Here is a 26,875-nt window from a genome sequence, read left to right as displayed (position 1 = left end):
AGCCACTCGCAGCTGCCCCTGGCAGCCAAACACCAACCCTGACAATGTACAGACCCACCAAGCCGGCCAGCACTCCCAGGGTTCTGTTTACAAACCAGATAGAAGCCCCCCAGACCCTTCCCAATTATAAAACTGGGTGATGTGACCCATGGATGCTTTGCTCTCTGACATCCTATCCTGTGAGATGGGACTCTGAGCAACCTGATCTGGGTGAAGATGTCCCTGCTCAGGGCAGGCCTTGACCTAGGTGACCTTTGAAGCTCCCTTCAAACCCCAACTATTCTGTGATTCTATATCTTAGAGACTAGAAGACCTGAAGAGTCACAGATGTGCTGGGGAGGTATGTTCAGATCAATATCTACCCTGTTCCCCTCCAGTCTCTCTATAGTGAATATTCAGTCCCAATAAACCTGGAGGAGAAAACAGATAATTCTAGGCTGCATAGACTTGAAGCACAATTTTTTTAATGAAAGGTGCTGACTGTCCATCCTGTTTATGGCAGTGATGCTTGTAGTTCATAGAGCCTCATGGTGTGACTAGCAGCCTGCATGGGGCACACTCAAATCCTGCTCCTTCTCTTCCTCCGCCTTTATTCCAATTCCTGTGTGCTCCAGGCTGGAGAAGGGCAAAGGGCAAAGGGGGAGCTGCAGCCCAGTGCATGGTTGGTAGGTTTGCAGATGACACCAAGTTGGGTGGGATTGTTGATGTGCATGAGGGCAGAAGGGCTCTAGAGAGAGGTCTGGACTGGCTGGATCTATGGGCCGAGGCCAGCTGTAAGGAGGTTCAACAAGGCTGAGTTCCGGGTCCTGCACTTGAGTCATAACCACCTCATACAACACTACAGGCTCAGGAAAGGGTGACTGGAAAGCTGCCCAGCAGAAGAAGACGTTGACAGCTAGCTGAATATGGGCCGGGAGTGTGCCCAGGTGTCCAAAAAGGCCAACATCGTCCTGGCTTGTATCAGCAATACAGTGACCAGCAGGACGAGGGAAGTAATCATCCTCCTGTACTCGGCCCTGCTGAAGTTGCACCCTGAACCTTGGGGTCAGTTTTGGGCCCCTCACTACAGGAAAGTCCTTGAGGTGCTAGAGTGAATTCAGAGAAGGGCAATGAGGCTGGTGAAGGGTCTGGAGCACAAGTGTAATGGAAGCAGTTGAGGGACCCTGAAGAAAACGAGGCTGAGGGGAGACCTTCTCACTGTGTCTAACTGCCTGAAAGGAGGTTGTGGCGAGGTGGGGGTTGGTCTCTTTTGCCAGGTAACAAGTGATAGGAAGAGAGGAAATGGCCTCAAGTTTCTCCAGAGGAAGCTTGGATGGGCTATCAGGAAAAAGTTCTACATTGAAAGCGTTAATGAGCATTCAACGAAGATACCCAGGGAAGTGCTTGAGGCACAGTGGCGGGAGGTACCCAAAAGATGTGTAGACATGGCACTTAGGGACTGTATCAAAATTTCCAAAGATTGTAGTTCATACATAAGAATTATAGGAATATAAGCAGCGCAAGAGCGTCCGGTCTTTGGAGCACTTATGGAGGACGATCCCCAGTGTTCCCCAGCGCTGACAAAGTAAAAGATACCTGCTTAACAGTATAATTGTCTCAGCTGTTAAGTTTCTTTCTCCCTTTCAATTCCATGTATTGTTTTCCTCTATATCCATCAATAACCTCCTCCCAAAACACGGCAGTTCCTTTAAGTCAACTCAAGTGCTAAGAAAAATCTGCGCCAACCCAGAAAGCCCACAGGAGCTCTGCTGCCTGTCTGAGCTTGTCCCTCTTGCGACAGGATCGCGAGCAGGGTTTGCAGCAAAGTTGATGGGAACTGCCGCTGCGAGTAGTTAGGTCTTCCATCTGTAATATCTGTAATACAACCACCTGGCAGCAGAGTGGTTCCTATCTCCTACCCGTGAACCCATGTGGAGTGTGTCATGCTTTAAGGCAAGGCGGCAATAAACTGTGGCAGACGCTCCCTGTTACCCCCTCACCTCCCGCCACCCACTTCCTGTGCATCAGAGAGACGATAGGAAAGGAGGAAGGAAGAGAGACTTAGACTTCAAGTTGAAAGGTTTTAAAGGCTTTTACTAATGCTACTAATAGAAAGAGAATATATACACAAAATATACAAACCCAATCTTGAATGCTCGATGTGGAGTTGGCATCACTGCAGTAGCGGGAGCTGAGTGTGCGGAGCTGGTGGCTCCAGCAGCTGCAGCGCAGGCCCCCGGCTGTCACGGGTGGGACTTCAGAGCAAACTGGAAACTGGTTGCAGGGATGCAGGGCCTGAGGCCTGTGGATCACAGGCAGACAGGCAGGGTCCTCTCTAGATGTCGGCCATGATTGAAGAGAGAGTGACCCTCGTGATCACCCTCACATATATGAGGGGGGTATGACGGTTATGGGATGGAATACTTAATTGGTCAATTTAAGTCACCTGTTCCATCCACCCCTCTTCAAACACGCCCCTCTCAGGACGGAACATGGGAAAACTTATCAGTCTTTCTTGGCTACCATGGTAATAAATCTAAACATGAGCTTCTTCAGCATTCCCTTGGTCTTCTTATCAGCACTGAGTACAGCATCCAAGGAAAAGTATGCAGGCTAAAACTCAGAAAAGTATAGCTGCCTAGAAGAACTTAGCTGAAAGAAAAATCACTAGAAGAAAAGTGGTCTTGCTTTTAACAAAACCAGGACAAGTGTATCTTTAAAATCCTCATGTTCAAAAAAGGTGTCCTACCCAACATAGTATTCCTTTTTGGGGACAGAAACTAATTTCAGAGGGAGTATAAAAGATGCCTTGACATGTGCCTTGGGCAGGAGGGGTGCCACAGCCGCTGGTGTTTACTGGCCTCTGCCGGAAAGAGGGGATAAAAGAAACACTGTATAAATACAATGACCTGAATATTGCCAAACTGTGTGTGATAAATAGCTAGACAGAAGGAGGCAGGCAACTTTCATGTGTTTGCTCTAGCGACTGTAAGGGGTACAATTCCTGCTAAAGACAAGCAAAAACCAAAAAACATAGATTAAAATCCTAAGGACCCATGAAGGATCAGTGTGACATCATGAGATGACCAAATGCTACTTGAAAAAGCACAATCCTATCAGAGAGAAAGTAAACACCAGTAAAGTCGCTTCGGCCTACCAAATGCTCAGGAAGATGTCCGACTTGCCTTTCTCCCCACCGACTGTCCACACAACGAAAACAGTCCTGTTGAAGTAGTCAGCTAGCTGAAGATTGCATGAGCGGGAGAAGGGCAGCACCCTAACGTGGAAGAGGGGTGATACAGGGTGATATTTACTCAGTGTGTCCTCAGGGATATGCACATGCTCAGCACATTCTCCACCAGATGTCTCCTCATCCAGGCATGCTGCAGCTCCACATGGTTGCAGGGGTCTCTTGCCAGCACCTGCTCCACGATGCTCAGATCGAGGTGGAAGGCATGGCCAAGGGCAGGATGCAGGGGCACAAGCAGGGGGGAGACAGCATGGTTCTCATGAGGATTCCAGCCTTAAAAAGTGCTGCCCGCCTCAATGACTGGCTGCAGTGTGAGGAAGAAACTATTGAAGAAGAGCAACCTGAAAACATGGAGGAAGCCACCGCTACTTCCTCTGCCACCTGGCACTTGCTGGCCATGTTCTGCACTGGATACTGAATGTGCTTTTCAGAAACCATGCTCAAATCACTATCATCACAGGGATCTTCTTCACTTTCCTCTTCCTCGTGTTTCTCATCCCTGTCTCCTCTTCCTTCTCCTGCGCTGTGTTGCTGCTGGATCTCTCCTCCTCATTAATACCGACATAGGCACAGCTCCTTTTCTGTAGCCGCCAGCAGAGCCCAAAGAGCAGGAGAAAGACTAGACCTGCCACTGCTGCAAGGCAGAAAAGCACAGTGCTCCCAAGGCCACGCCACTCTGCTCCTGCGTCCTCTGCGCCATCTGCTGCACTGGATGGACCACCTCACGGAGGCTGAAGGGCTATTCTCATTGCCCTGATGAGGAAGCATGGATGCAAAGAGGAGCCTGATTTACAGAATGAGAGAGACCACAGCCCACCACATCAGCTCTTCTGCAAAATGCTCCCTGACCCTGTGGCAGCTGAGCAGTCAGCACCCTATGCCCACGATCCCCACAAAAGTGATGCAAGCACTCACAACACAACTTTTATTCAAACACAACACTTATGGGCAGCTCTGCACGTGGTAAAGCTCCCAGAAGGAATGGAATGCAATGCAATGCAATGCAATGCAATGCAATGGAATGGAATGGAATGGAATGGAATGGAATGGAATGGAATGGAATGGAATGGAATGGAATGGAATGGAATGGAATGGAATGGAATGGAAGCTGTTGAAGAGAGAGGGCAGTTGCTGTCCAGGTGGTAATGGAGTCCCTGTCACAAGACTCCTCGTGATGGCCTCTTCAGCTGCATCGTGTCCCACTCCCCAGGAGGCGCTTTAGCTGCGCAGGGAAGGTGCAACACCTTTTCCTTTCCTTTCCGTGCCCTGCATTCTCCCCTCTTTGTTCTTCCTGGAACACACGGTTGTCTGCCAGCAGCTGCGACCTGCACAAACACAGCTCTGTGCAGGATGGCCTCTTTCAGCGCCTGTCGAGAAGCATCCTATGAACCCGACTTTGCAGCCCATCAAACTCAAGATTTGCGTGCTCAGAGGCGTAAGGATTCTGCGTCAGGTGCTGGAAGAGGTTGAATGGTTCAGCCATTCGCAGTTCCGGGGGCAAGATGATCTCCTCTGGCAGGTTCTCATTGCCAATGAAGAAGTGGTTCAGGCATTTCCTCCGCAGACATCTCTGCAGGTACTGCAGGATGTCGTTCAGCCATTGCCAGAAATACCTCCTGTGCCAGTTTGACAGCGGCATGGTGGTCAGCACGTGCATCATAACTGTCTTCAGTGTATAGGTGGAAAAGTCTCTGCCCAGCAGGCAGCGGGCACAGAGCTGCAGGCATCTGAGGTAGCAGGTGTCAGGATGTGCCTTTCTGGCAATCAACCTGAAGAACTTCATCTCTGCCACAGCATAGGTCTCTGGCCACATTGTGCTTGGAGTGTAGCCAGCCTCTGTATACTGGCTGCTCACAAAGATGTCCGAGTCACCTTCTTGCACCCCAAACATCAACTCAATTAAAATCCTTTTCCCCCGGCGTTGCACCACACAGAATTTGCAGGAGCGGTCAGAGGGCAGCACTGTTAGGCGGCGTACGGTTGAAAGATGCAGAGCCCTCCAGGAACGTCTCACAAACATCTGGAAATAGCGCGCAGTTTTCTGCACGTCTAGGTAGGAGGCAGTGCAGAGGTCGTCTAGGATGCTGAAGGCTGCATTCCTCCCGTGCTCTTGCTCGGGGTGATGGAGGAAGCAACGTGTCTCTCCTGCCGGCTGCTCCATCTCACAGGTACACACCACCTCCACACGGATGCGGAAGTTCCTCATTGGCCACACGGAGCCTGGCTCCAGGTGGAAGGTGTGTCCTCGGGGAGGCTTCAGGGGCAAAATCAGGCGGTAGGTGATGTCTTCCCCACGGGGACTCCAACCTTCAAAGGCACTGCCCACCTCGATGGCTTTTTCCAGCACTGGGAAATAAGTATTTGAGAAGATATACTGGTAGAGATGGATGAAGGTTTCCATAAGGCTCATCACAGACTTGCAGTCTCTGTACAGGTGCTGAACTGGCCGCTCTATGTCCTCCTCAAGAAACCTTCCCAGGTCATTTGCATTATCATTCGCTTCTTCGGCTTCATCTTCATCATCATTCTCATCATTCTCTTCTCCATCTCCATCTTCATCTTCATTCTCTTCTTCATCTTCATTTTCATCATCATTCTCTTCTTCATCGTCATTTTCGTTTTCATCATCATTCTCTTCTTCGTCTTCATTGGCATCGTCATTTTCTTCTTCAGGTTCATTTGCATTATCATTCTCTTCTTGAGCTTCGTTTGCATCATCATTCCCTTCTTCGTCGTCATTTGCATCATGATTCTCTTCAGGTTCATTTGCATCATCATTCTCTTCTTGAGCTTCGTTTGCATCATCATTCTCTCCTTCATGTTTCTTCTTCTCCACGTTTTTAGCAAAGCTCTCCTCTCCTCTCTCTGGCTCAGGGCTCCATTTCCTGAGGCACCAGCAGAGCACAAAGAGCACGACCAGGACTCCAGCAACGGCCCAGCACAGCCAGTGTTGCAAGGCAGAGAGGAGCAGGGATGCCCAGGCAAAGCCGCTCTGCTCCTGGTTCCTCTGCGCCTGGTTCCTCTGCTCCCGGCTCCTCTCCTCTATCTCCTGCCACAGCCAAGTCATCTCCCGTTTCAGCATCTCAGCACGCTGCTCCATGCGCCTGTGCGTCTCCTCATCCAGCTCATAGCCGACCAACTGCACGTTCAGGGTAAGAATTTGAAAAAGCCCGACGAAAACGTCCAAGAGAGCCATGTCCTGCAGGAGAAGGGAGAGGAGGGGCTCAGTGGGGCTGGTCAGGAGAGAGGGGGCTGGTGAAGGGAGAGCGAGGCCAGGGGCCGCACGGAGCTGGGGGCAGGTAGGAATGGGGCCGAGGCAGCTGGGAGGCAGCAAGGGCTGCCCCGGCCCTGGTGGCGGCGGCTCCGTGCCCTGGCCAAGGTGCTCCCGTGAGCGACCGGGCCCTCCAGGCAGGGTGAGAACCCACCCCCGGGGACCGCGTTTCTGCCCCGGCCCCGTCCAGCCCGGCCTCCCCCCGCCTGCGCACTCACCGCTGGCCCAAGCCGGACTGAGGCGGCGCTGCTGCTGGCGCCCCTGATAACCGCCCCGTGGGGACTCGTCCCTTGTGATGTCACGGGCGCCCGAGCACATCACAGGCACGCCCGCCGGCCCTGCCCGTCCGCACCACCCTGGCCCAGCCACTCGCAGCTGCCCCTGGCAGCCAAACACCAACCCTGACAATGTACAGACCCACCAAGCCGGCCAGCACTCCCAGGGTTCTGTTTACAAACCAGATAGAAGCCCCCCAGACCCTTCCCAATTATAAAACTGGGTGATGTGACCCATGGATGCTTTGCTCTCTGACATCCTATCCTGTGAGATGGGACTCTGAGCAACCTGATCTGGGTGAAGATGTCCCTGCTCAGGGCAGGCCTTGACCTAGGTGACCTTTGAAGCTCCCTTCAAACCCCAACTATTCTGTGATTCTATATCTTAGAGACTAGAAGACCTGAAGAGTCACAGATGTGCTGGGGAGGTATGTTCAGATCAATATCTACCCTTTTCCCCTCCAGTCTCTCCATAGTGAATATTCAGTCCCAATAAACCTGGAGGAGAAAACAGATAATTCTAGGCTGCATAGACTTGAAGCACAATTTTTTTAATGAAAGGTGCTGACTGTCCATCCTGTTTATGGCAGTGATGCTTGTAGTTCATAGAGCCTCATGGTGTGACTAGCAGCCTGCATGGGGCACACTCAAATCCTGCTCCTTCTCTTCCTCCGCCTTTATTCCAATTCCTGTGTGCTCCAGGCTGGAGAAGGGCAAAGGGCAAAGGGGGAGCTGCAGCCCAGTGCATGGTTGGTAGGTTTGCAGATGACACCAAGTTGGGTGGGATTGTTGATGTGCATGAGGGCAGAAGGGCTCTAGAGAGAGGTCTGGACTGGCTGGATCTATGGGCCGAGGCCAGCTGTAAGGAGGTTCAACAAGGCTGAGTTCCGGGTCCTGCACTTGAGTCATAACCACCTCATACAACACTACAGGCTCAGGAAAGGGTGACTGGAAAGCTGCCCAGCAGAAGAAGACGTTGACAGCTAGCTGAATATGGGCCGGGAGTGTGCCCAGGTGTCCAAAAAGGCCAACATCGTCCTGGCTTGTATCAGCAATACAGTGACCAGCAGGACGAGGGAAGTAATCATCCTCCTGTACTCGGCCCTGCTGAAGTTGCACCCTGAACCTTGGGGTCAGTTTTGGGCCCCTCACTACAGGAAAGTCCTTGAGGTGCTAGAGTGAATTCAGAGAAGGGCAATGAGGCTGGTGAAGGGTCTGGAGCACAAGTGTAATGGAAGCAGTTGAGGGACCCTGAAGAAAACGAGGCTGAGGGGAGACCTTCTCACTGTGTCTAACTGCCTGAAAGGAGGTTGTGGCGAGGTGGGGGTTGGTCTCTTTTGCCAGGTAACAAGTGATAGGAAGAGAGGAAATGGCCTCAAGTTTCTCCAGAGGAAGCTTGGATGGGCTATCAGGAAAAAGTTCTACATTGAAAGCGTTAATGAGCATTCAACGAAGATACCCAGGGAAGTGCTTGAGGCACAGTGGCGGGAGGTACCCAAAAGATGTGTAGACATGGCACTTAGGGACTGTATCAAAATTTCCAAAGATTGTAGTTCATACATAAGAATTATAGGAATATAAGCAGCGCAAGAGCGTCCGGTCTTTGGAGCACTTATGGAGGACGATCCCCAGTGTTCCCCAGCGCTGACAAAGTAAAAGATACCTGCTTAACAGTATAATTGTCTCAGCTGTTAAGTTTCTTTCTCCCTTTCAATTCCATGTATTGTTTTCCTCTATATCCATCAATAACCTCCTCCCAAAACACGGCAGTTCCTTTAAGTCAACTCAAGTGCTAAGAAAAATCTGCGCCAACCCAGAAAGCCCACAGGAGCTCTGCTGCCTGTCTGAGCTTGTCCCTCTTGCGACAGGATCGCGAGCAGGGTTTGCAGCAAAGTTGATGGGAACTGCCGCTGCGAGTAGTTAGGTCTTCCATCTGTAATATCTGTAATACAACCACCTGGCAGCAGAGTGGTTCCTATCTCCTACCCGTGAACCCATGTGGAGTGTGTCATGCTTTAAGGCAAGGCGGCAATAAACTGTGGCGGACGCTCCCTGTTACCCCCTCACCTCCCGCCACCCACTTCCTGTGCATCAGAGAGACGATAGGAAAGGAGGAAGGAAGAGAGACTTAGACTTCAAGTTGAAAGGTTTTAAAGGCTTTTACTAATGCTACTAATAGAAAGAGAATATATACACAAAATATACAAACCCAATCTTGAATGCTCGATGTGGAGTTGGCATCACTGCAGTAGCGGGAGCTGAGTGTGCGGAGCTGGTGGCTCCAGCAGCTGCAGCGCAGGCCCCCGGCTGTCACGGGTGGGACTTCAGAGCAAACTGGAAACTGGTTGCAGGGATGCAGGGCCTGAGGCCTGTGGATCACAGGCAGACAGGCAGGGTCCTCTCTAGATGTCGGCCATGATTGAAGAGAGAGTGACCCTCGTGATCACCCTCACATATATGAGGGGGGTATGACGGTTATGGGATGGAATACTTAATTGGTCAATTTAAGTCACCTGTTCCATCCACCCCTCTTCAAACACGCCCCTCTCAGGACGGAACATGGGAAAACTTATCAGTCTTTCTTGGCTACCATGGTAATAAATCTAAACATGAGCTTCTTCAGCATTCCCTTGGTCTTCTTATCAGCACTGAGTACAGCATCCAAGGAAAAGTATGCAGGCTAAAACTCAGAAAAGTATAGCTGCCTAGAACAACTTAGCTGAAAGAAAAATCACTAGAAGAAAAGTGGTCTTGCTTTTAACAAAACCAGGACAAGTGTATCTTTAAAATCCTCATGTTCAAAAAAGGTGTCCTACCCAACATAGTATTCCTTTTTGGGGACAGAAACTAATTTCAGAGGGAGTATAAAAGATGCCTTGACATGTGCCTTGGGCAGGAGGGGTGCCACAGCCGCTGGTGTTTACTGGCCTCTGCCGGAAAGAGGGGATAAAAGAAACACTGTATAAATACAATGACCTGAATATTGCCAAACTGTGTGTGATAAATAGCTAGACAGAAGGAGGCAGGCAACTTTCATGTGTTTGCTCTAGCGACTGTAAGGGGTACAATTCCTGCTAAAGACAAGCAAAAACCAAAAAACATAGATTAAAATCCTAAGGACCCATGAAGGATCAGTGTGACATCATGAGATGACCAAATGCTACTTGAAAAAGCACAATCCTATCAGAGAGAAAGTAAACACCAGTAAAGTCGCTTCGGCCTACTAAATGCTCAGGAAGATGTCCGACTTGCCTTTCTCCCCACCGACTGTCCACACAACGAAAACAGTCCTGTTGAAGTAGTCAGCTAGCTGAAGATTGCATGAGCGGGAGAAGGGCAGCACCCTAACGTGGAAGAGGGGTGATACAGGGTGATATTTACTCAGTGTGTCCTCAGGGATATGCACATGCTCAGCACATTCTCCACCAGATGTCTCCTCATCCAGGCATGCTGCAGCTCCACATGGTTGCAGGGGTCTCTTGCCAGCACCTGCTCCACGATGCTCAGATCGAGGTGGAAGGCATGGCCAAGGGCAGGATGCAGGGGCACAAGCAGGGGGGAGACAGCATGGTTCTCATGAGGATTCCAGCCTTAAAAAGTGCTGCCCGCCTCAATGACTGGCTGCAGTGTGAGGAAGAAACTATTGAAGAAGAGCAACCTGAAAACATGGAGGAAGCCACCGCTACTTCCTCTGCCACCTGGCACTTGCTGGCCATGTTCTGCACTGGATACTGAATGTGCTTTTCAGAAACCATGCTCAAATCACTATCATCACAGGGATCTTCTTCACTTTCCTCTTCCTCGTGTTTCTCATCCCTGTCTCCTCTTCCTTCTCCTGCGCTGTGTTGCTGCTGGATCTCTCCTCCTCATTAATACCGACATAGGCACAGCTCCTTTTCTGTAGCCGCCAGCAGAGCCCAAAGAGCAGGAGAAAGACTAGACCTGCCACTGCTGCAAGGCAGAAAAGCACAGTGCTCCCAAGGCCAAGCCACTCTGCTCCTGCGTCCTCTGCACCATCTGCTGCACTGGATGGACCACCTCACGGAGGCTGAAGGGCTATTCTCATTGCCCTGATGAGGAAGCATGGATGCAAAGAGGAGCCTGATTTACAGAATGAGAGAGACCACAGCCCACCACATCAGCTCTTCTGCAAAATGCTCCCTGACCCTGTGGCAGCTGAGCAGTCAGCACCCTATGCCCACGATCCCCACAAAAGTGATGCAAGCACTCACAACACAACTTTTATTCAAACACAACACTTATGGGCAGCTCTGCACGTGGTAAAGCTCCCAGAAGGAATGGAATGCAATGCAATGCAATGAATGGAATGGAATGGAATGGAAGCTGTTGAAGAGAGAGGGCAGTTGCTGTCCGGGTGGTAATGGAGTCCCTGTCACAAGACTCCTCGTGATGGCCTCTTCAGCTGCATCGTGTCCCACTCCCCAGGAGGCGCTTTAGCTGCGCAGGGAAGGTGCAACACCTTTTCCTTTCCTTTCCTTTCCGTGCCCTGCATTCTCCCCTCTTTGTTCTTCCTGGAACACACGGTTGTCTGCCAGCAGCTGCGACCTGCGCAAACACAGCTCTGTGCAGGATGGCCTCTTTCAGCGCCCGTCGAGAAGCATCCTATGAACCCGACTTTGCAGCCCATCAAACTCAAGATTTGCGTGCTCAGAGGCGTAAGGATTCTGCGTCAGGTGCTGGAAGAGGTTGAATGGTTCAGCCATTCGCAGTTCCGGGGGCAAGATGATCTCCTCTGGCAGGTTCTCATTGCCAATGAAGAAGTGGTTCAGGCATTTCCTCCGCAGACATCTCTGCAGGTACTGCAGGATGTCGTTCAGCCATTGCCAGGAATACCTCCTGTGCCAGTTTGACAGCGGCCTGGTGGTCAGCACGTGCATCATAACTGTCTTCAGTGTATAGGTGGAAAAGTCTCTGCCCAGCAGGCAGCGGGCACAGAGCTGCAGGCATCTGAGGTAGCAGGTGTCAGGATGTGCCTTTCTGGCAATCAACCTGAAGAACTTCATCTCTGCCACAGCATAGGTCTCTGGCCACATTGTGCTTGGAGTGTAGCCAGCCTCTGTATACTGGCTGCTCACAAAGATGTCCGAGTCACCTTCTTGCACCCCAAACATCAACTCAATTAAAATCCTTTTCCCCCGGCGTTGCACCACACAGAATTTGCAGGAGCGGTCAGAGGGCAGCACTGTTAGGCGGCGTACGGTTGAAAGATGCAGAGCCCTCCAGGAACGTCTCACAAACATCTGGAAATAGCGCGCAGTTTTCTGCACGTCTAGGTAGGAGGCAGTGCAGAGGTCGTCTAGGATGCTGAAGGCTGCATTCCTCCCGTGCTCTTGCTCGGGGTGATGGAGGAAGCAACGTGTCTCTCCTGCCGGCTGCTCCATCTCACAGGTACACACCACCTCCACACGGATGCGGAAGTTCCTCATTGGCCACACGGAGCCCGGCTCCAGGTGGAAGGTGTGTCCTCGGGGAGGCTTCAGGGGCAAAATCAGGCGGTAGGTGATGTCTTCCCCACGGGGACTCCAACCTTCAAAGGCACTGCCCACCTCGATGGCTTTTTCCAGCACTGGGAAATAAGTATTTGAGAAGATATACTGGTAGAGATGGATGAAGGTTTCCATAAGGCTCATCACAGACTTGCAGTCTCTGTACAGGTGCTGAACTGGCCGCTCTATGTCCTCCTCAAGAAACCTTCCCAGGTCATTTGCATTATCATTCGCTTCTTCGGCTTCATCTTCATCATCATTCTCATCATTCTCTTCTCCATCTCCATCTTCATCTTCATTCTCTTCTTCATCTTCATTTTCATCATCATTCTCTTCTTCATCGTCATTTTCGTTTTCATCATCATTCTCTTCTTCGTCTTCATTGGCATCGTCATTTTCTTCTTCAGGTTCATTTGCATTATCATTCTCTTCTTGAGCTTCGTTTGCATCATCATTCCCTTCTTCGTCTTCATTTGCATCATGATTCTCTTCAGGTTCATTTGCATCATCATTCTCTTCTTGAGCTTCGTTTGCATCATCATTCTCTCCTTCATGTTTCTTCTTCTCCACGTTTTTAGCAAAGCTCTCCTCTCCTCTCTCTGGCTCAGGGCTCCATTTCCTGAGGCACCAGCAGAGCACAAAGAGCACGACCAGGACTCCAGCAACGGCCCAGCACAGCCAGTGTTGCAAGGCAGAGAGGAGCAGGGATGCCCAGGCAAAGCCGCTCTGCTCCTGGTTCCTCTGCGCCTGGTTCCTCTGCTCCCGGCTCCTCTCCTCTATCTCCTGCCACAGCCAAGTCATCTCCCGTTTCAGCATCTCAGCACGCTGCTCCATGCGCCTGTGCGTCTCCTCATCCAGCTCATAGCCGACCAACTGCACGTTCAGGGTAAGAATTTGAAAAAGCCCGATGAAAACGTCCAAGAGAGCCATGTCCTGCAGGAGAAGGGAGAGGAGGGGCTCAGTGGGGCTGGTCAGGAGAGAGGGGGCTGGTGAAGGGAGAGCGAGGCCAGGGGCCGCACGGAGCTGGGGGCAGGTAGGAATGGGGCCGAGGCAGCTGGGAGGCAGCAAGGGCTGCCCCGGCCCTGGTGGCGGCGGCTCCGTGCCCTGGCCAAGGTGCTCCCGTGAGCGACCGGGCCCTCCAGGCAGGGTGAGAACCCACCCCCGGGGACCGCGTTTCTGCCCCGGGCCCGTCCAGCCCGGCCTCCCCCCGCCTGCGCACTCACCGCTGGCCCAAGCCGGACTGAGGCGGCGCTGCTGCTGGCGCCCCTGATAACCGCCCCGTGGGGACTCGTCCCTTGTGATGTCACGGGCGCCCGAGCACATCACAGGCACGCCCGCCGGCCCTGCCCGTCCGCACCACCCTGGCCCAGCCACTCGCAGCTGCCCCTGGCAGCCAAACACCAACCCTGACAATGTACAGACCCACCAAGCCGGCCAGCACTCCCAGGGTTCTGTTTACAAACCAGATAGAAGCCCCCCAGACCCTTCCCAATTATAAAACTGGGTGATGTGACCCATGGATGCTTTGCTCTCTGACATCCTATCCTGTGAGATGGGACTCTGAGCAACCTGATCTGGGTGAAGATGTCCCTGCTCAGGGCAGGCCTTGACCTAGGTGACCTTTGAAGCTCCCTTCAAACCCCAACTATTCTGTGATTCTATATCTTAGAGACTAGAAGACCTGAAGAGTCACAGATGTGCTGGGGAGGTATGTTCAGATCAATATCTACCCTTTTCCCCTCCAGTCTCTCCATAGTGAATATTCAGTCCCAATAAACCTGGAGGAGAAAACAGATAATTCTAGGCTGCATAGACTTGAAGCACAATTTTTTTAATGAAAGGTGCTGACTGTCCATCCTGTTTATGGCAGTGATGCTTGTAGTTCATAGAGCCTCATGGTGTGACTAGCAGCCTGCATGGGGCACACTCAAATCCTGCTCCTTCTCTTCCTCCGCCTTTATTCCAATTCCTGTGTGCTCCAGGCTGGAGAAGGGCAAAGGGCAAAGGGGGAGCTGCAGCCCAGTGCATGGTTGGTAGGTTTGCAGATGACACCAAGTTGGGTGGGATTGTTGATGTGCATGAGGGCAGAAGGGCTCTAGAGAGAGGTCTGGACTGGCTGGATCTATGGGCCGAGGCCAGCTGTAAGGAGGTTCAACAAGGCTGAGTTCCGGGTCCTGCACTTGAGTCATAACCACCTCATACAACACTACAGGCTCAGGAAAGGGTGACTGGAAAGCTGCCCAGCAGAAGAAGACGTTGACAGCTAGCTGAATATGGGCCGGGAGTGTGCCCAGGTGTCCAAAAAGGCCAACATCGTCCTGGCTTGTATCAGCAATACAGTGACCAGCAGGACGAGGGAAGTAATCATCCTCCTGTACTCGGCCCTGCTGAAGTTGCACCCTGAACCTTGGGGTCAGTTTTGGGCCCCTCACTACAGGAAAGTCCTTGAGGTGCTAGAGTGAATTCAGAGAAGGGCAATGAGGCTGGTGAAGGGTCTGGAGCACAAGTGTAATGGAAGCAGTTGAGGGACCCTGAAGAAAACGAGGCTGAGGGGAGACCTTCTCACTGTGTCTAACTGCCTGAAAGGAGGTTGTGGCGAGGTGGGGGTTGGTCTCTTTTGCCAGGTAACAAGTGATAGGAAGAGAGGAAATGGCCTCAAGTTTCTCCAGAGGAAGCTTGGATGGGCTATCAGGAAAAAGTTCTACATTGAAAGCGTTAATGAGCATTCAACGAAGATACCCAGGGAAGTGCTTGAGGCACAGTGGCGGGAGGTACCCAAAAGATGTGTAGACATGGCACTTAGGGACTGTATCAAAATTTCCAAAGATTGTAGTTCATACATAAGAATTATAGGAATATAAGCAGCGCAAGAGCGTCCGGTCTTTGGAGCACTTATGGAGGACGATCCCCAGTGTTCCCCAGCGCTGACAAAGTAAAAGATACCTGCTTAACAGTATAATTGTCTCAGCTGTTAAGTTTCTTTCTCCCTTTCAATTCCATGTATTGTTTTCCTCTATATCCATCAATAACCTCCTCCCAAAACACGGCAGTTCCTTTAAGTCAACTCAAGTGCTAAGAAAAATCTGCGCCAACCCAGAAAGCCCACAGGAGCTCTGCTGCCTGTCTGAGCTTGTCCCTCTTGCGACAGGATCGCGAGCAGGGTTTGCAGCAAAGTTGATGGGAACTGCCGCTGCGAGTAGTTAGGTCTTCCATCTGTAATATCTGTAATACAACCACCTGGCAGCAGAGTGGTTCCTATCTCCTACCCGTGAACCCATGTGGAGTGTGTCATGCTTTAAGGCAAGGCGGCAATAAACTGTGGCGGACGCTCCCTGTTACCCCCTCACCTCCCGCCACCCACTTCCTGTGCATCAGAGAGACGATAGGAAAGGAGGAAGGAAGAGAGACTTAGACTTCAAGTTGAAAGGTTTTAAAGGCTTTTACTAATGCTACTAATAGAAAGAGAATATATACACAAAATATACAAACCCAATCTTGAATGCTCGATGTGGAGTTGGCATCACTGCAGTAGCGGGAGCTGAGTGTGCGGAGCTGGTGGCTCCAGCAGCTGCAGCGCAGGCCCCCGGCTGTCACGGGTGGGACTTCAGAGCAAACTGGAAACTGGTTGCAGGGATGCAGGGCCTGAGGCCTGTGGATCACAGGCAGACAGGCAGGGTCCTCTCTAGATGTCGGCCATGATTGAAGAGAGAGTGACCCTCGTGATCACCCTCACATATATGAGGGGGGTATGACGGTTATGGGATGGAATACTTAATTGGTCAATTTAAGTCACCTGTTCCATCCACCCCTCTTCAAACACGCCCCTCTCAGGACGGAACATGGGAAAACTTATCAGTCTTTCTTGGCTACCATGGTAATAAATCTAAACATGAGCTTCTTCAGCATTCCCTTGGTCTTCTTATCAGCACTGAGTACAGCATCCAAGGAAAAGTATGCAGGCTAAAACTCAGAAAAGTATAGCTGCCTAGAAGAACTTAGCTGAAAGAAAAATCACTAGAAGAAAAGTGGTCTTGCTTTTAACAAAACCAGGACAAGTGTATCTTTAAAATCCTCATGTTCAAAAAAGGTGTCCTACCCAACATAGTATTCCTTTTTGGGGACAGAAACTAATTTCAGAGGGAGTATAAAAGATGCCTTGACATGTGCCTTGGGCAGGAGGGGTGCCACAGCCGCTGGTGTTTACTGGCCTCTGCCGGAAAGAGGGGATAAAAGAAACACTGTATAAATACAATGACCTGAATATTGCCAAACTGTGTGTGATAAATAGCTAGACAGAAGGAGGCAGGCAACTTTCATGTGTTTGCTCTAGCGACTGTAAGGGGTACAATTCCTGCTAAAGACAAGCAAAAACCAAAAAACATAGATTAAAATCCTAAGGACCCATGAAGGATCAGTGTGACATCATGAGATGACCAAATGCTACTTGAAAAAGCACAATCCTATCAGAGAGAAAGTAAACACCAGTAAAGTCGCTTCGGCCTACTAAATGCTCAGGAAGATGTCCGACTTGCCTTTCTCCCCACCGACTGTCCACACAACGAAAACAGTCCTGTTGAAGTAGTCAGCTAGCTGAAGATTGCATGAGCGGGAGAAGGGCAGCACCCTAACGTGGAAGAGGGGTGATACAGGGTGATATTTACTCAGTGTGTCCTCAGGGATATGCACATGCTCAGCACATTCTCCACCAGATGTCTCCTCATCCAGGCATGCTGCAGCTCCACATGGTTGCAGGGGTCTCTTGCCAGCACCTGCTCCACGATGCTCAGATCGAGGTGGAAGGCATGGCCAAGGGCAGGATGCAGGGGCACAAGCAGGGGGGAGACAGCATGGTTCTCATGAGGATTCCAGCCTTAAAAAGTGCTGCCCGCCTCAATGACTGGCTGCAGTGTGAGGAAGAAACTATTGAAGAAGAGCAACCTGAAAACATGGAGGAAGCCACCGCTACTTCCTCTGCCACCTGGCACTTGCTGGCCATGTTCTGCACTGGATACTGAATGTGCTTTTCAGAAACCATGCTCAAATCACTATCATCACAGGGATCTTCTTCACTTTCCTCTTCCTCGTGTTTCTCATCCCTGTCTCCTCTTCCTTCTCCTGCGCTGTGTTGCTGCTGGATCTCTCCTCCTCATTAATACCGACATAGGCACAGCTCCTTTTCTGTAGCCGCCAGCAGAGCCCAAAGAGCAGGAGAAAGACTAGACCTGCCACTGCTGCAAGGCAGAAAAGCACAGTGCTCCCAAGGCCAAGCCACTCTGCTCCTGCGTCCTCTGCACCATCTGCTGCACTGGATGGACCACCTCACGGAGGCTGAAGGGCTATTCTCATTGCCCTGATGAGGAAGCATGGATGCAAAGAGGAGCCTGATTTACAGAATGAGAGAGACCACAGCCCACCACATCAGCTCTTCTGCAAAATGCTCCCTGACCCTGTGGCAGCTGAGCAGTCAGCACCCTATGCCCACGATCCCCACAAAAGTGATGCAAGCACTCACAACACAACTTTTATTCAAACACAACACTTATGGGCAGCTCTGCACGTGGTAAAGCTCCCAGAAGGAATGGAATGCAATGCAATGCAATGAATGGAATGGAATGGAATGGAAGCTGTTGAAGAGAGAGGGCAGTTGCTGTCCGGGTGGTAAGGGAGTCCCTGTCACAAGACTCCTCGTGATGGCCTCTTCAGCTGCATCGTGTCCCACTCCCCAGGAGGCGCTTTAGCTGCGCAGGGAAGGTGCAACACCTTTTCCTTTCCTTTCCTTTCCGTGCCCTGCATTCTCCCCTCTTTGTTCTTCCTGGAACACACGGTTGTCTGCCAGCAGCTGCGACCTGCGCAAACACAGCTCTGTGCAGGATGGCCTCTTTCAGCGCCCGTCGAGAAGCATCCTATGAACCCGACTTTGCAACCCATCAAACTCAAGATTTGCGTGCTCAGAGGCGTAAGGATTCTGCGTCAGGTGCTGGAAGAGGTTGAATGGTTCAGCCATTCGCAGTTCCGGGGGCAAGATGATCTCCTCTGGCAGGTTCTCATTGCCAATGAAGAAGTGGTTCAGGCATTTCCTCCGCAGACATCTCTGCAGGTACTGCAGGATGTCGTTCAGCCATTGCCAGGAATACCTCCTGTGCCAGTTTGACAGCGGCCTGGTGGTCAGCACGTGCATCATAACTGTCTTCAGTGTATAGGTGGAAAAGTCTCTGCCCAGCAGGCAGCGGGCACAGAGCTGCAGGCATCTGAGGTAGCAGGTGTCAGGATGTGCCTTTCTGGCAATCAACCTGAAGAACTTCATCTCTGCCACAGCATAGGTCTCTGGCCACATTGTGCTTGGAGTGTAGCCAGCCTCTGTATACTGGCTGCTCACAAAGATGTCCGAGTCACCTTCTTGCACCCCAAACATCAACTCAATTAAAATCCTTTTCCCCCGGCGTTGCACCACACAGAATTTGCAGGAGCGGTCAGAGGGCAGCACTGTTAGGCGGCGTACGGTTGAAAGATGCAGAGCCCTCCAGGAACGTCTCACAAACATCTGGAAATAGCGCGCAGTTTTCTGCACGTCTAGGTAGGAGGCAGTGCAGAGGTCGTCTAGGATGCTGAAGGCTGCATTCCTCCCGTGCTCTTGCTCGGGGTGATGGAGGAAGCAACGTGTCTCTCCTGCCGGCTGCTCCATCTCACAGGTACACACCACCTCCACACGGATGCGGAAGTTCCTCATTGGCCACACGGAGCCCGGCTCCAGGTGGAAGGTGTGTCCTCGGGGAGGCTTCAGGGGCAAAATCAGGCGGTAGGTGATGTCTTCCCCACGGGGACTCCAACCTTCAAAGGCACTGCCCACCTCGATGGCTTTTTCCAGCACTGGGAAATAAGTATTTGAGAAGATATACTGGTAGAGATGGATGAAGGTTTCCATAAGGCTCATCACAGACTTGCAGTCTCTGTACAGGTGCTGAACTGGCCGCTCTATGTCCTCCTCAAGAAACCTTCCCAGGTCATTTGCATTATCATTCGCTTCTTCGGCTTCATCTTCATCATCATTCTCATCATTCTCTTCTCCATCTCCATCTTCATCTTCATTCTCTTCTTCATCTTCATTTTCATCATCATTCTCTTCTTCATCGTCATTTTCGTTTTCATCATCATTCTCTTCTTCGTCTTCATTGGCATCGTCATTTTCTTCTTCAGGTTCATTTGCATTATCATTCTCTTCTTGAGCTTCGTTTGCATCATCATTCCCTTCTTCGTCTTCATTTGCATCATGATTCTCTTCAGGTTCATTTGCATCATCATTCTCTTCTTGAGCTTCGTTTGCATCATCATTCTCTCCTTCATGTTTCTTCTTCTCCACGTTTTTAGCAAAGCTCTCCTCTCCTCTCTCTGGCTCAGGGCTCCATTTCCTGAGGCACCAGCAGAGCACAAAGAGCACGACCAGGACTCCAGCAACGGCCCAGCACAGCCAGTGTTGCAAGGCAGAGAGGAGCAGGGATGCCCAGGCAAAGCCGCTCTGCTCCTGGTTCCTCTGCGCCTGGTTCCTCTGCTCCCGGCTCCTCTCCTCTATCTCCTGCCACAGCCAAGTCATCTCCCGTTTCAGCATCTCAGCACGCTGCTCCATGCGCCTGTGCGTCTCCTCATCCAGCTCATAGCCGACCAACTGCACGTTCAGGGTAAGAATTTGAAAAAGCCCGATGAAAACGTCCAAGAGAGCCATGTCCTGCAGGAGAAGGGAGAGGAGGGGCTCAGTGGGGCTGGTCAGGAGAGAGGGGGCTGGTGAAGGGAGAGCGAGGCCAGGGGCCGCACGGAGCTGGGGGCAGGTAGGAATGGGGCCGAGGCAGCTGGGAGGCAGCAAGGGCTGCCCCGGCCCTGGTGGCGGCGGCTCCGTGCCCTGGCCAAGGTGCTCCCGTGAGCGACCGGGCCCTCCAGGCAGGGTGAGAACCCACCCCCGGGGACCGCGTTTCTGCCCCGGGCCCATCCAGCCCGGCCTCCCCCCGCCTGCGCACTCACCGCTGGCCCAAGCCGGACTGAGGCGGCGCTGCTGCTGGCGCCCCTGATAACCGCCCCGTGGGGACTCGTCCCTTGTGATGTCACGGGCGCCCGAGCACATCACAGGCACGCCCGCCGGCCCTGCCCGTCCGCACCACCCTGGCCCAGCCACTCGCAGCTGCCCCTGGCAGCCAAACACCAACCCTGACAATGTACAGACCCACCAAGCCGGCCAGCACTCCCAGGGTTCTGTTTACAAACCAGATAGAAGCCCCCCAGACCCTTCCCAATTATAAAACTGGGTGATGTGACCCATGGATGCTTTGCTCTCTGACATCCTATCCTGTGAGATGGGACTCTGAGCAACCTGATCTGGGTGAAGATGTCCCTGCTCAGGGCAGGCCTTGACCTAGGTGACCTTTGAAGCTCCCTTCAAACCCCAACTATTCTGTGATTCTATATCTTAGAGACTAGAAGACCTGAAGAGTCACAGATGTGCTGGGGAGGTATGTTCAGATCAATATCTACCCTTTTCCCCTCCAGTCTCTCCATAGTGAATATTCAGTCCCAATAAACCTGGAGGAGAAAACAGATAATTCTAGGCTGCATAGACTTGAAGCACAATTTTTTTAATGAAAGGTGCTGACTGTCCATCCTGTTTATGGCAGTGATGCTTGTAGTTCATAGAGCCTCATGGTGTGACTAGCAGCCTGCATGGGGCACACTCAAATCCTGCTCCTTCTCTTCCTCCGCCTTTATTCCAATTCCTGTGTGCTCCAGGCTGGAGAAGGGCAAAGGGCAAAGGGGGAGCTGCAGCCCAGTGCATGGTTGGTAGGTTTGCAGATGACACCAAGTTGGGTGGGATTGTTGATGTGCATGAGGGCAGAAGGGCTCTAGAGAGAGGTCTGGACTGGCTGGATCTATGGGCCGAGGCCAGCTGTAAGGAGGTTCAACAAGGCTGAGTTCCGGGTCCTGCACTTGAGTCATAACCACCTCATACAACACTACAGGCTCAGGAAAGGGTGACTGGAAAGCTGCCCAGCAGAAGAAGACGTTGACAGCTAGCTGAATATGGGCCGGGAGTGTGCCCAGGTGTCCAAAAAGGCCAACATCGTCCTGGCTTGTATCAGCAATACAGTGACCAGCAGGACGAGGGAAGTAATCATCCTCCTGTACTCGGCCCTGCTGAAGTTGCACCCTGAACCTTGGGGTCAGTTTTGGGCCCCTCACTACAGGAAAGTCCTTGAGGTGCTAGAGTGAATTCAGAGAAGGGCAATGAGGCTGGTGAAGGGTCTGGAGCACAAGTGTAATGGAAGCAGTTGAGGGACCCTGAAGAAAACGAGGCTGAGGGGAGACCTTCTCACTGTGTCTAACTGCCTGAAAGGAGGTTGTGGCGAGGTGGGGGTTGGTCTCTTTTGCCAGGTAACAAGTGATAGGAAGAGAGGAAATGGCCTCAAGTTTCTCCAGAGGAAGCTTGGATGGGCTATCAGGAAAAAGTTCTACATTGAAAGCGTTAATGAGCATTCAACGAAGATACCCAGGGAAGTGCTTGAGGCACAGTGGCGGGAGGTACCCAAAAGATGTGTAGACATGGCACTTAGGGACTGTATCAAAATTTCCAAAGATTGTAGTTCATACATAAGAATTATAGGAATATAAGCAGCGCAAGAGCGTCCGGTCTTTGGAGCACTTATGGAGGACGATCCCCAGTGTTCCCCAGCGCTGACAAAGTAAAAGATACCTGCTTAACAGTATAATTGTCTCAGCTGTTAAGTTTCTTTCTCCCTTTCAATTCCATGTATTGTTTTCCTCTATATCCATCAATAACCTCCTCCCAAAACACGGCAGTTCCTTTAAGTCAACTCAAGTGCTAAGAAAAATCTGCGCCAACCCAGAAAGCCCACAGGAGCTCTGCTGCCTGTCTGAGCTTGTCCCTCTTGCGACAGGATCGCGAGCAGGGTTTGCAGCAAAGTTGATGGGAACTGCCGCTGCGAGTAGTTAGGTCTTCCATCTGTAATATCTGTAATACAACCACCTGGCAGCAGAGTGGTTCCTATCTCCTACCCGTGAACCCATGTGGAGTGTGTCATGCTTTAAGGCAAGGCGGCAATAAACTGTGGCAGACGCTCCCTGTTACCCCCTCACCTCCCGCCACCCACTTCCTGTGCATCAGAGAGACGATAGGAAAGGAGGAAGGAAGAGAGACTTAGACTTCAAGTTGAAAGGTTTTAAAGGCTTTTACTAATGCTACTAATAGAAAGAGAATATATACACAAAATATACAAACCCAATCTTGAATGCTCGATGTGGAGTTGGCATCACTGCAGTAGCGGGAGCTGAGTGTGCGGAGCTGGTGGCTCCAGCAGCTGCAGCGCAGGCCCCCGGCTGTCACGGGTGGGACTTCAGAGCAAACTGGAAACTGGTTGCAGGGATGCAGGGCCTGAGGCCTGTGGATCACAGGCAGACAGGCAGGGTCCTCTCTAGATGTCGGCCATGATTGAAGAGAGAGTGACCCTCGTGATCACCCTCACATATATGAGGGGGGTATGACGGTTATGGGATGGAATACTTAATTGGTCAATTTAAGTCACCTGTTCCATCCACCCCTCTTCAAACACGCCCCTCTCAGGACGGAACATGGGAAAACTTATCAGTCTTTCTTGGCTACCATGGTAATAAATCTAAACATGAGCTTCTTCAGCATTCCCTTGGTCTTCTTATCAGCACTGAGTACAGCATCCAAGGAAAAGTATGCAGGCTAAAACTCAGAAAAGTATAGCTGCCTAGAAGAACTTAGCTGAAAGAAAAATCACTAGAAGAAAAGTGGTCTTGCTTTTAACAAAACCAGGACAAGTGTATCTTTAAAATCCTCATGTTCAAAAAAGGTGTCCTACCCAACATAGTATTCCTTTTTGGGGACAGAAACTAATTTCAGAGGGAGTATAAAAGATGCCTTGACATGTGCCTTGGGCAGGAGGGGTGCCACAGCCGCTGGTGTTTACTGGCCTCTGCCGGAAAGAGGGGATAAAAGAAACACTGTATAAATACAATGACCTGAATATTGCCAAACTGTGTGTGATAAATAGCTAGACAGAAGGAGGCAGGCAACTTTCATGTGTTTGCTCTAGCGACTGTAAGGGGTACAATTCCTGCTAAAGACAAGCAAAAACCAAAAAACATAGATTAAAATCCTAAGGACCCATGAAGGATCAGTGTGACATCATGAGATGACCAAATGCTACTTGAAAAAGCACAATCCTATCAGAGAGAAAGTAAACACCAGTAAAGTCGCTTCGGCCTACCAAATGCTCAGGAAGATGTCCGACTTGCCTTTCTCCCCACCGACTGTCCACACAACGAAAACAGTCCTGTTGAAGTAGTCAGCTAGCTGAAGATTGCATGAGCGGGAGAAGGGCAGCACCCTAACGTGGAAGAGGGGTGATACAGGGTGATATTTACTCAGTGTGTCCTCAGGGATATGCACATGCTCAGCACATTCTCCACCAGATGTCTCCTCATCCAGGCATGCTGCAGCTCCACATGGTTGCAGGGGTCTCTTGCCAGCACCTGCTCCACGATGCTCAGATCGAGGTGGAAGGCATGGCCAAGGGCAGGATGCAGGGGCACAAGCAGGGGGGAGACAGCATGGTTCTCATGAGGATTCCAGCCTTAAAAAGTGCTGCCCGCCTCAATGACTGGCTGCAGTGTGAGGAAGAAACTATTGAAGAAGAGCAACCTGAAAACATGGAGGAAGCCACCGCTACTTCCTCTGCCACCTGGCACTTGCTGGCCATGTTCTGCACTGGATACTGAATGTGCTTTTCAGAAACCATGCTCAAATCACTATCATCACAGGGATCTTCTTCACTTTCCTCTTCCTCGTGTTTCTCATCCCTGTCTCCTCTTCCTTCTCCTGCGCTGTGTTGCTGCTGGATCTCTCCTCCTCATTAATACCGACATAGGCACAGCTCCTTTTCTGTAGCCGCCAGCAGAGCCCAAAGAGCAGGAGAAAGACTAGACCTGCCACTGCTGCAAGGCAGAAAAGCACAGTGCTCCCAAGGCCACGCCACTCTGCTCCTGCGTCCTCTGCGCCATCTGCTGCACTGGATGGACCACCTCACGGAGGCTGAAGGGCTATTCTCATTGCCCTGATGAGGAAGCATGGATGCAAAGAGGAGCCTGATTTACAGAATGAGAGAGACCACAGCCCACCACATCAGCTCTTCTGCAAAATGCTCCCTGACCCTGTGGCAGCTGAGCAGTCAGCACCCTATGCCCACGATCCCCACAAAAGTGATGCAAGCACTCACAACACAACTTTTATTCAAACACAACACTTATGGGCAGCTCTGCACGTGGTAAAGCTCCCAGAAGGAATGGAATGCAATGCAATGCAATGCAATGCAATGCAATGGAATGGAATGGAATGGAATGGAATGGAATGGAATGGAATGGAATGGAATGGAATGGAATGGAATGGAAGCTGTTGAAGAGAGAGGGCAGTTGCTGTCCAGGTGGTAATGGAGTCCCTGTCACAAGACTCCTCGTGATGGCCTCTTCAGCTGCATCGTGTCCCACTCCCCAGGAGGCGCTTTAGCTGCGCAGGGAAGGTGCAACACCTTTTCCTTTCCTTTCCGTGCCCTGCATTCTCCCCTCTTTGTTCTTCCTGGAACACACGGTTGTCTGCCAGCAGCTGCGACCTGCACAAACACAGCTCTGTGCAGGATGGCCTCTTTCAGCGCCTGTCGAGAAGCATCCTATGAACCCGACTTTGCAGCCCATCAAACTCAAGATTTGCGTGCTCAGAGGCGTAAGGATTCTGCGTCAGGTGCTGGAAGAGGTTGAATGGTTCAGCCATTCGCAGTTCCGGGGGCAAGATGATCTCCTCTGGCAGGTTCTCATTGCCAATGAAGAAGTGGTTCAGGCATTTCCTCCGCAGACATCTCTGCAGGTACTGCAGGATGTCGTTCAGCCATTGCCAGAAATACCTCCTGTGCCAGTTTGACAGCGGCATGGTGGTCAGCACGTGCATCATAACTGTCTTCAGTGTATAGGTGGAAAAGTCTCTGCCCAGCAGGCAGCGGGCACAGAGCTGCAGGCATCTGAGGTAGCAGGTGTCAGGATGTGCCTTTCTGGCAATCAACCTGAAGAACTTCATCTCTGCCACAGCATAGGTCTCTGGCCACATTGTGCTTGGAGTGTAGCCAGCCTCTGTATACTGGCTGCTCACAAAGATGTCCGAGTCACCTTCTTGCACCCCAAACATCAACTCAATTAAAATCCTTTTCCCCCGGCGTTGCACCACACAGAATTTGCAGGAGCGGTCAGAGGGCAGCACTGTTAGGCGGCGTACGGTTGAAAGATGCAGAGCCCTCCAGGAACGTCTCACAAACATCTGGAAATAGCGCGCAGTTTTCTGCACGTCTAGGTAGGAGGCAGTGCAGAGGTCGTCTAGGATGCTGAAGGCTGCATTCCTCCCGTGCTCTTGCTCGGGGTGATGGAGGAAGCAACGTGTCTCTCCTGCCGGCTGCTCCATCTCACAGGTACACACCACCTCCACACGGATGCGGAAGTTCCTCATTGGCCACACGGAGCCTGGCTCCAGGTGGAAGGTGTGTCCTCGGGGAGGCTTCAGGGGCAAAATCAGGCGGTAGGTGATGTCTTCCCCACGGGGACTCCAACCTTCAAAGGCACTGCCCACCTCGATGGCTTTTTCCAGCACTGGGAAATAAGTATTTGAGAAGATATACTGGTAGAGATGGATGAAGGTTTCCATAAGGCTCATCACAGACTTGCAGTCTCTGTACAGGTGCTGAACTGGCCGCTCTATGTCCTCCTCAAGAAACCTTCCCAGGTCATTTGCATTATCATTCGCTTCTTCGGCTTCATCTTCATCATCATTCTCATCATTCTCTTCTCCATCTCCATCTTCATCTTCATTCTCTTCTTCATCTTCATTTTCATCATCATTCTCTTCTTCATCGTCATTTTCGTTTTCATCATCATTCTCTTCTTCGTCTTCATTGGCATCGTCATTTTCTTCTTCAGGTTCATTTGCATTATCATTCTCTTCTTGAGCTTCGTTTGCATCATCATTCCCTTCTTCGTCGTCATTTGCATCATGATTCTCTTCAGGTTCATTTGCATCATCATTCTCTTCTTGAGCTTCGTTTGCATCATCATTCTCTCCTTCATGTTTCTTCTTCTCCACGTTTTTAGCAAAGCTCTCCTCTCCTCTCTCTGGCTCAGGGCTCCATTTCCTGAGGCACCAGCAGAGCACAAAGAGCACGACCAGGACTCCAGCAACGGCCCAGCACAGCCAGTGTTGCAAGGCAGAGAGGAGCAGGGATGCCCAGGCAAAGCCGCTCTGCTCCTGGTTCCTCTGCGCCTGGTTCCTCTGCTCCCGGCTCCTCTCCTCTATCTCCTGCCACAGCCAAGTCATCTCCCGTTTCAGCATCTCAGCACGCTGCTCCATGCGCCTGTGCGTCTCCTCATCCAGCTCATAGCCGACCAACTGCACGTTCAGGGTAAGAATTTGAAAAAGCCCGATGAAAACGTCCAAGAGAGCCATGTCCTGCAGGAGAAGGGAGAGGAGGGGCTCAGT

At 51.3% G+C, this 26,875-nt stretch overlaps 4 protein-coding genes across 4 annotated transcripts; all 4 read right to left on the bottom strand.

The window, feature by feature from the left end:
- Positions 1–4,589: 4,589 nt before the first annotated feature.
- LOC136115089 (inositol 1,4,5-trisphosphate receptor-interacting protein-like 1) lies at positions 4,590–6,329 on the bottom strand. Its single transcript, XM_065860986.1, has one exon. It carries the CDS (start codon positions 6,327–6,329, stop codon positions 4,590–4,592), a length of 1,740 nt encoding a protein of 579 aa, XP_065717058.1.
- A 4,955-nt stretch (positions 6,330–11,284) lies between these two features.
- On the bottom strand, positions 11,285–13,116 carry LOC136115311 (inositol 1,4,5-trisphosphate receptor-interacting protein-like 1). The gene has a single exon (XM_065861349.2). The coding sequence runs from the start codon at positions 13,114–13,116 to the stop codon at positions 11,377–11,379; it is 1,740 nt and encodes a 579-aa protein (XP_065717421.1). The 3' UTR covers positions 11,285–11,376.
- Positions 13,117–18,163: 5,047 nt separating this feature from the next.
- LOC136115286 (inositol 1,4,5-trisphosphate receptor-interacting protein-like 1) lies at positions 18,164–19,903 on the bottom strand. The gene has a single exon (XM_065861288.1). The coding sequence runs from the start codon at positions 19,901–19,903 to the stop codon at positions 18,164–18,166; it is 1,740 nt and encodes a 579-aa protein (XP_065717360.1).
- Positions 19,904–25,006: 5,103 nt separating this feature from the next.
- On the bottom strand, positions 25,007–26,746 carry LOC136115254 (inositol 1,4,5-trisphosphate receptor-interacting protein-like 1). The gene has a single exon (XM_065861256.1). It carries the CDS (start codon positions 26,744–26,746, stop codon positions 25,007–25,009), a length of 1,740 nt encoding a protein of 579 aa, XP_065717328.1.
- Between the last annotated feature and the right edge of the window lie 129 nt (positions 26,747–26,875).

This window comes from Patagioenas fasciata, chromosome Z, assembly GCF_037038585.1.
Source record: "Patagioenas fasciata isolate bPatFas1 chromosome Z, bPatFas1.hap1, whole genome shotgun sequence".
NCBI classification, from domain to species: Eukaryota; Metazoa; Chordata; class Aves; order Columbiformes; family Columbidae; genus Patagioenas; species Patagioenas fasciata.
This window is presented reverse-complemented; position numbering and strand designations above follow the sequence as displayed.

Bases quoted from the DNA above. Each gene is read 5' to 3' on its own strand.
- LOC136115089 (XM_065860986.1), bottom strand. From the start codon at position 6,329: ATGGAGCAGCGTGCTGAGATGCTGAAACGGGAGATGACTTGGCTGTGG.
- LOC136115286 (XM_065861288.1), bottom strand. From the start codon at position 19,903: ATGGAGCAGCGTGCTGAGATGCTGAAACGGGAGATGACTTGGCTGTGG.
- LOC136115311 (XM_065861349.2), bottom strand. From the start codon at position 13,116: ATGGAGCAGCGTGCTGAGATGCTGAAACGGGAGATGACTTGGCTGTGG.
- LOC136115254 (XM_065861256.1), bottom strand. From the start codon at position 26,746: ATGGAGCAGCGTGCTGAGATGCTGAAACGGGAGATGACTTGGCTGTGG.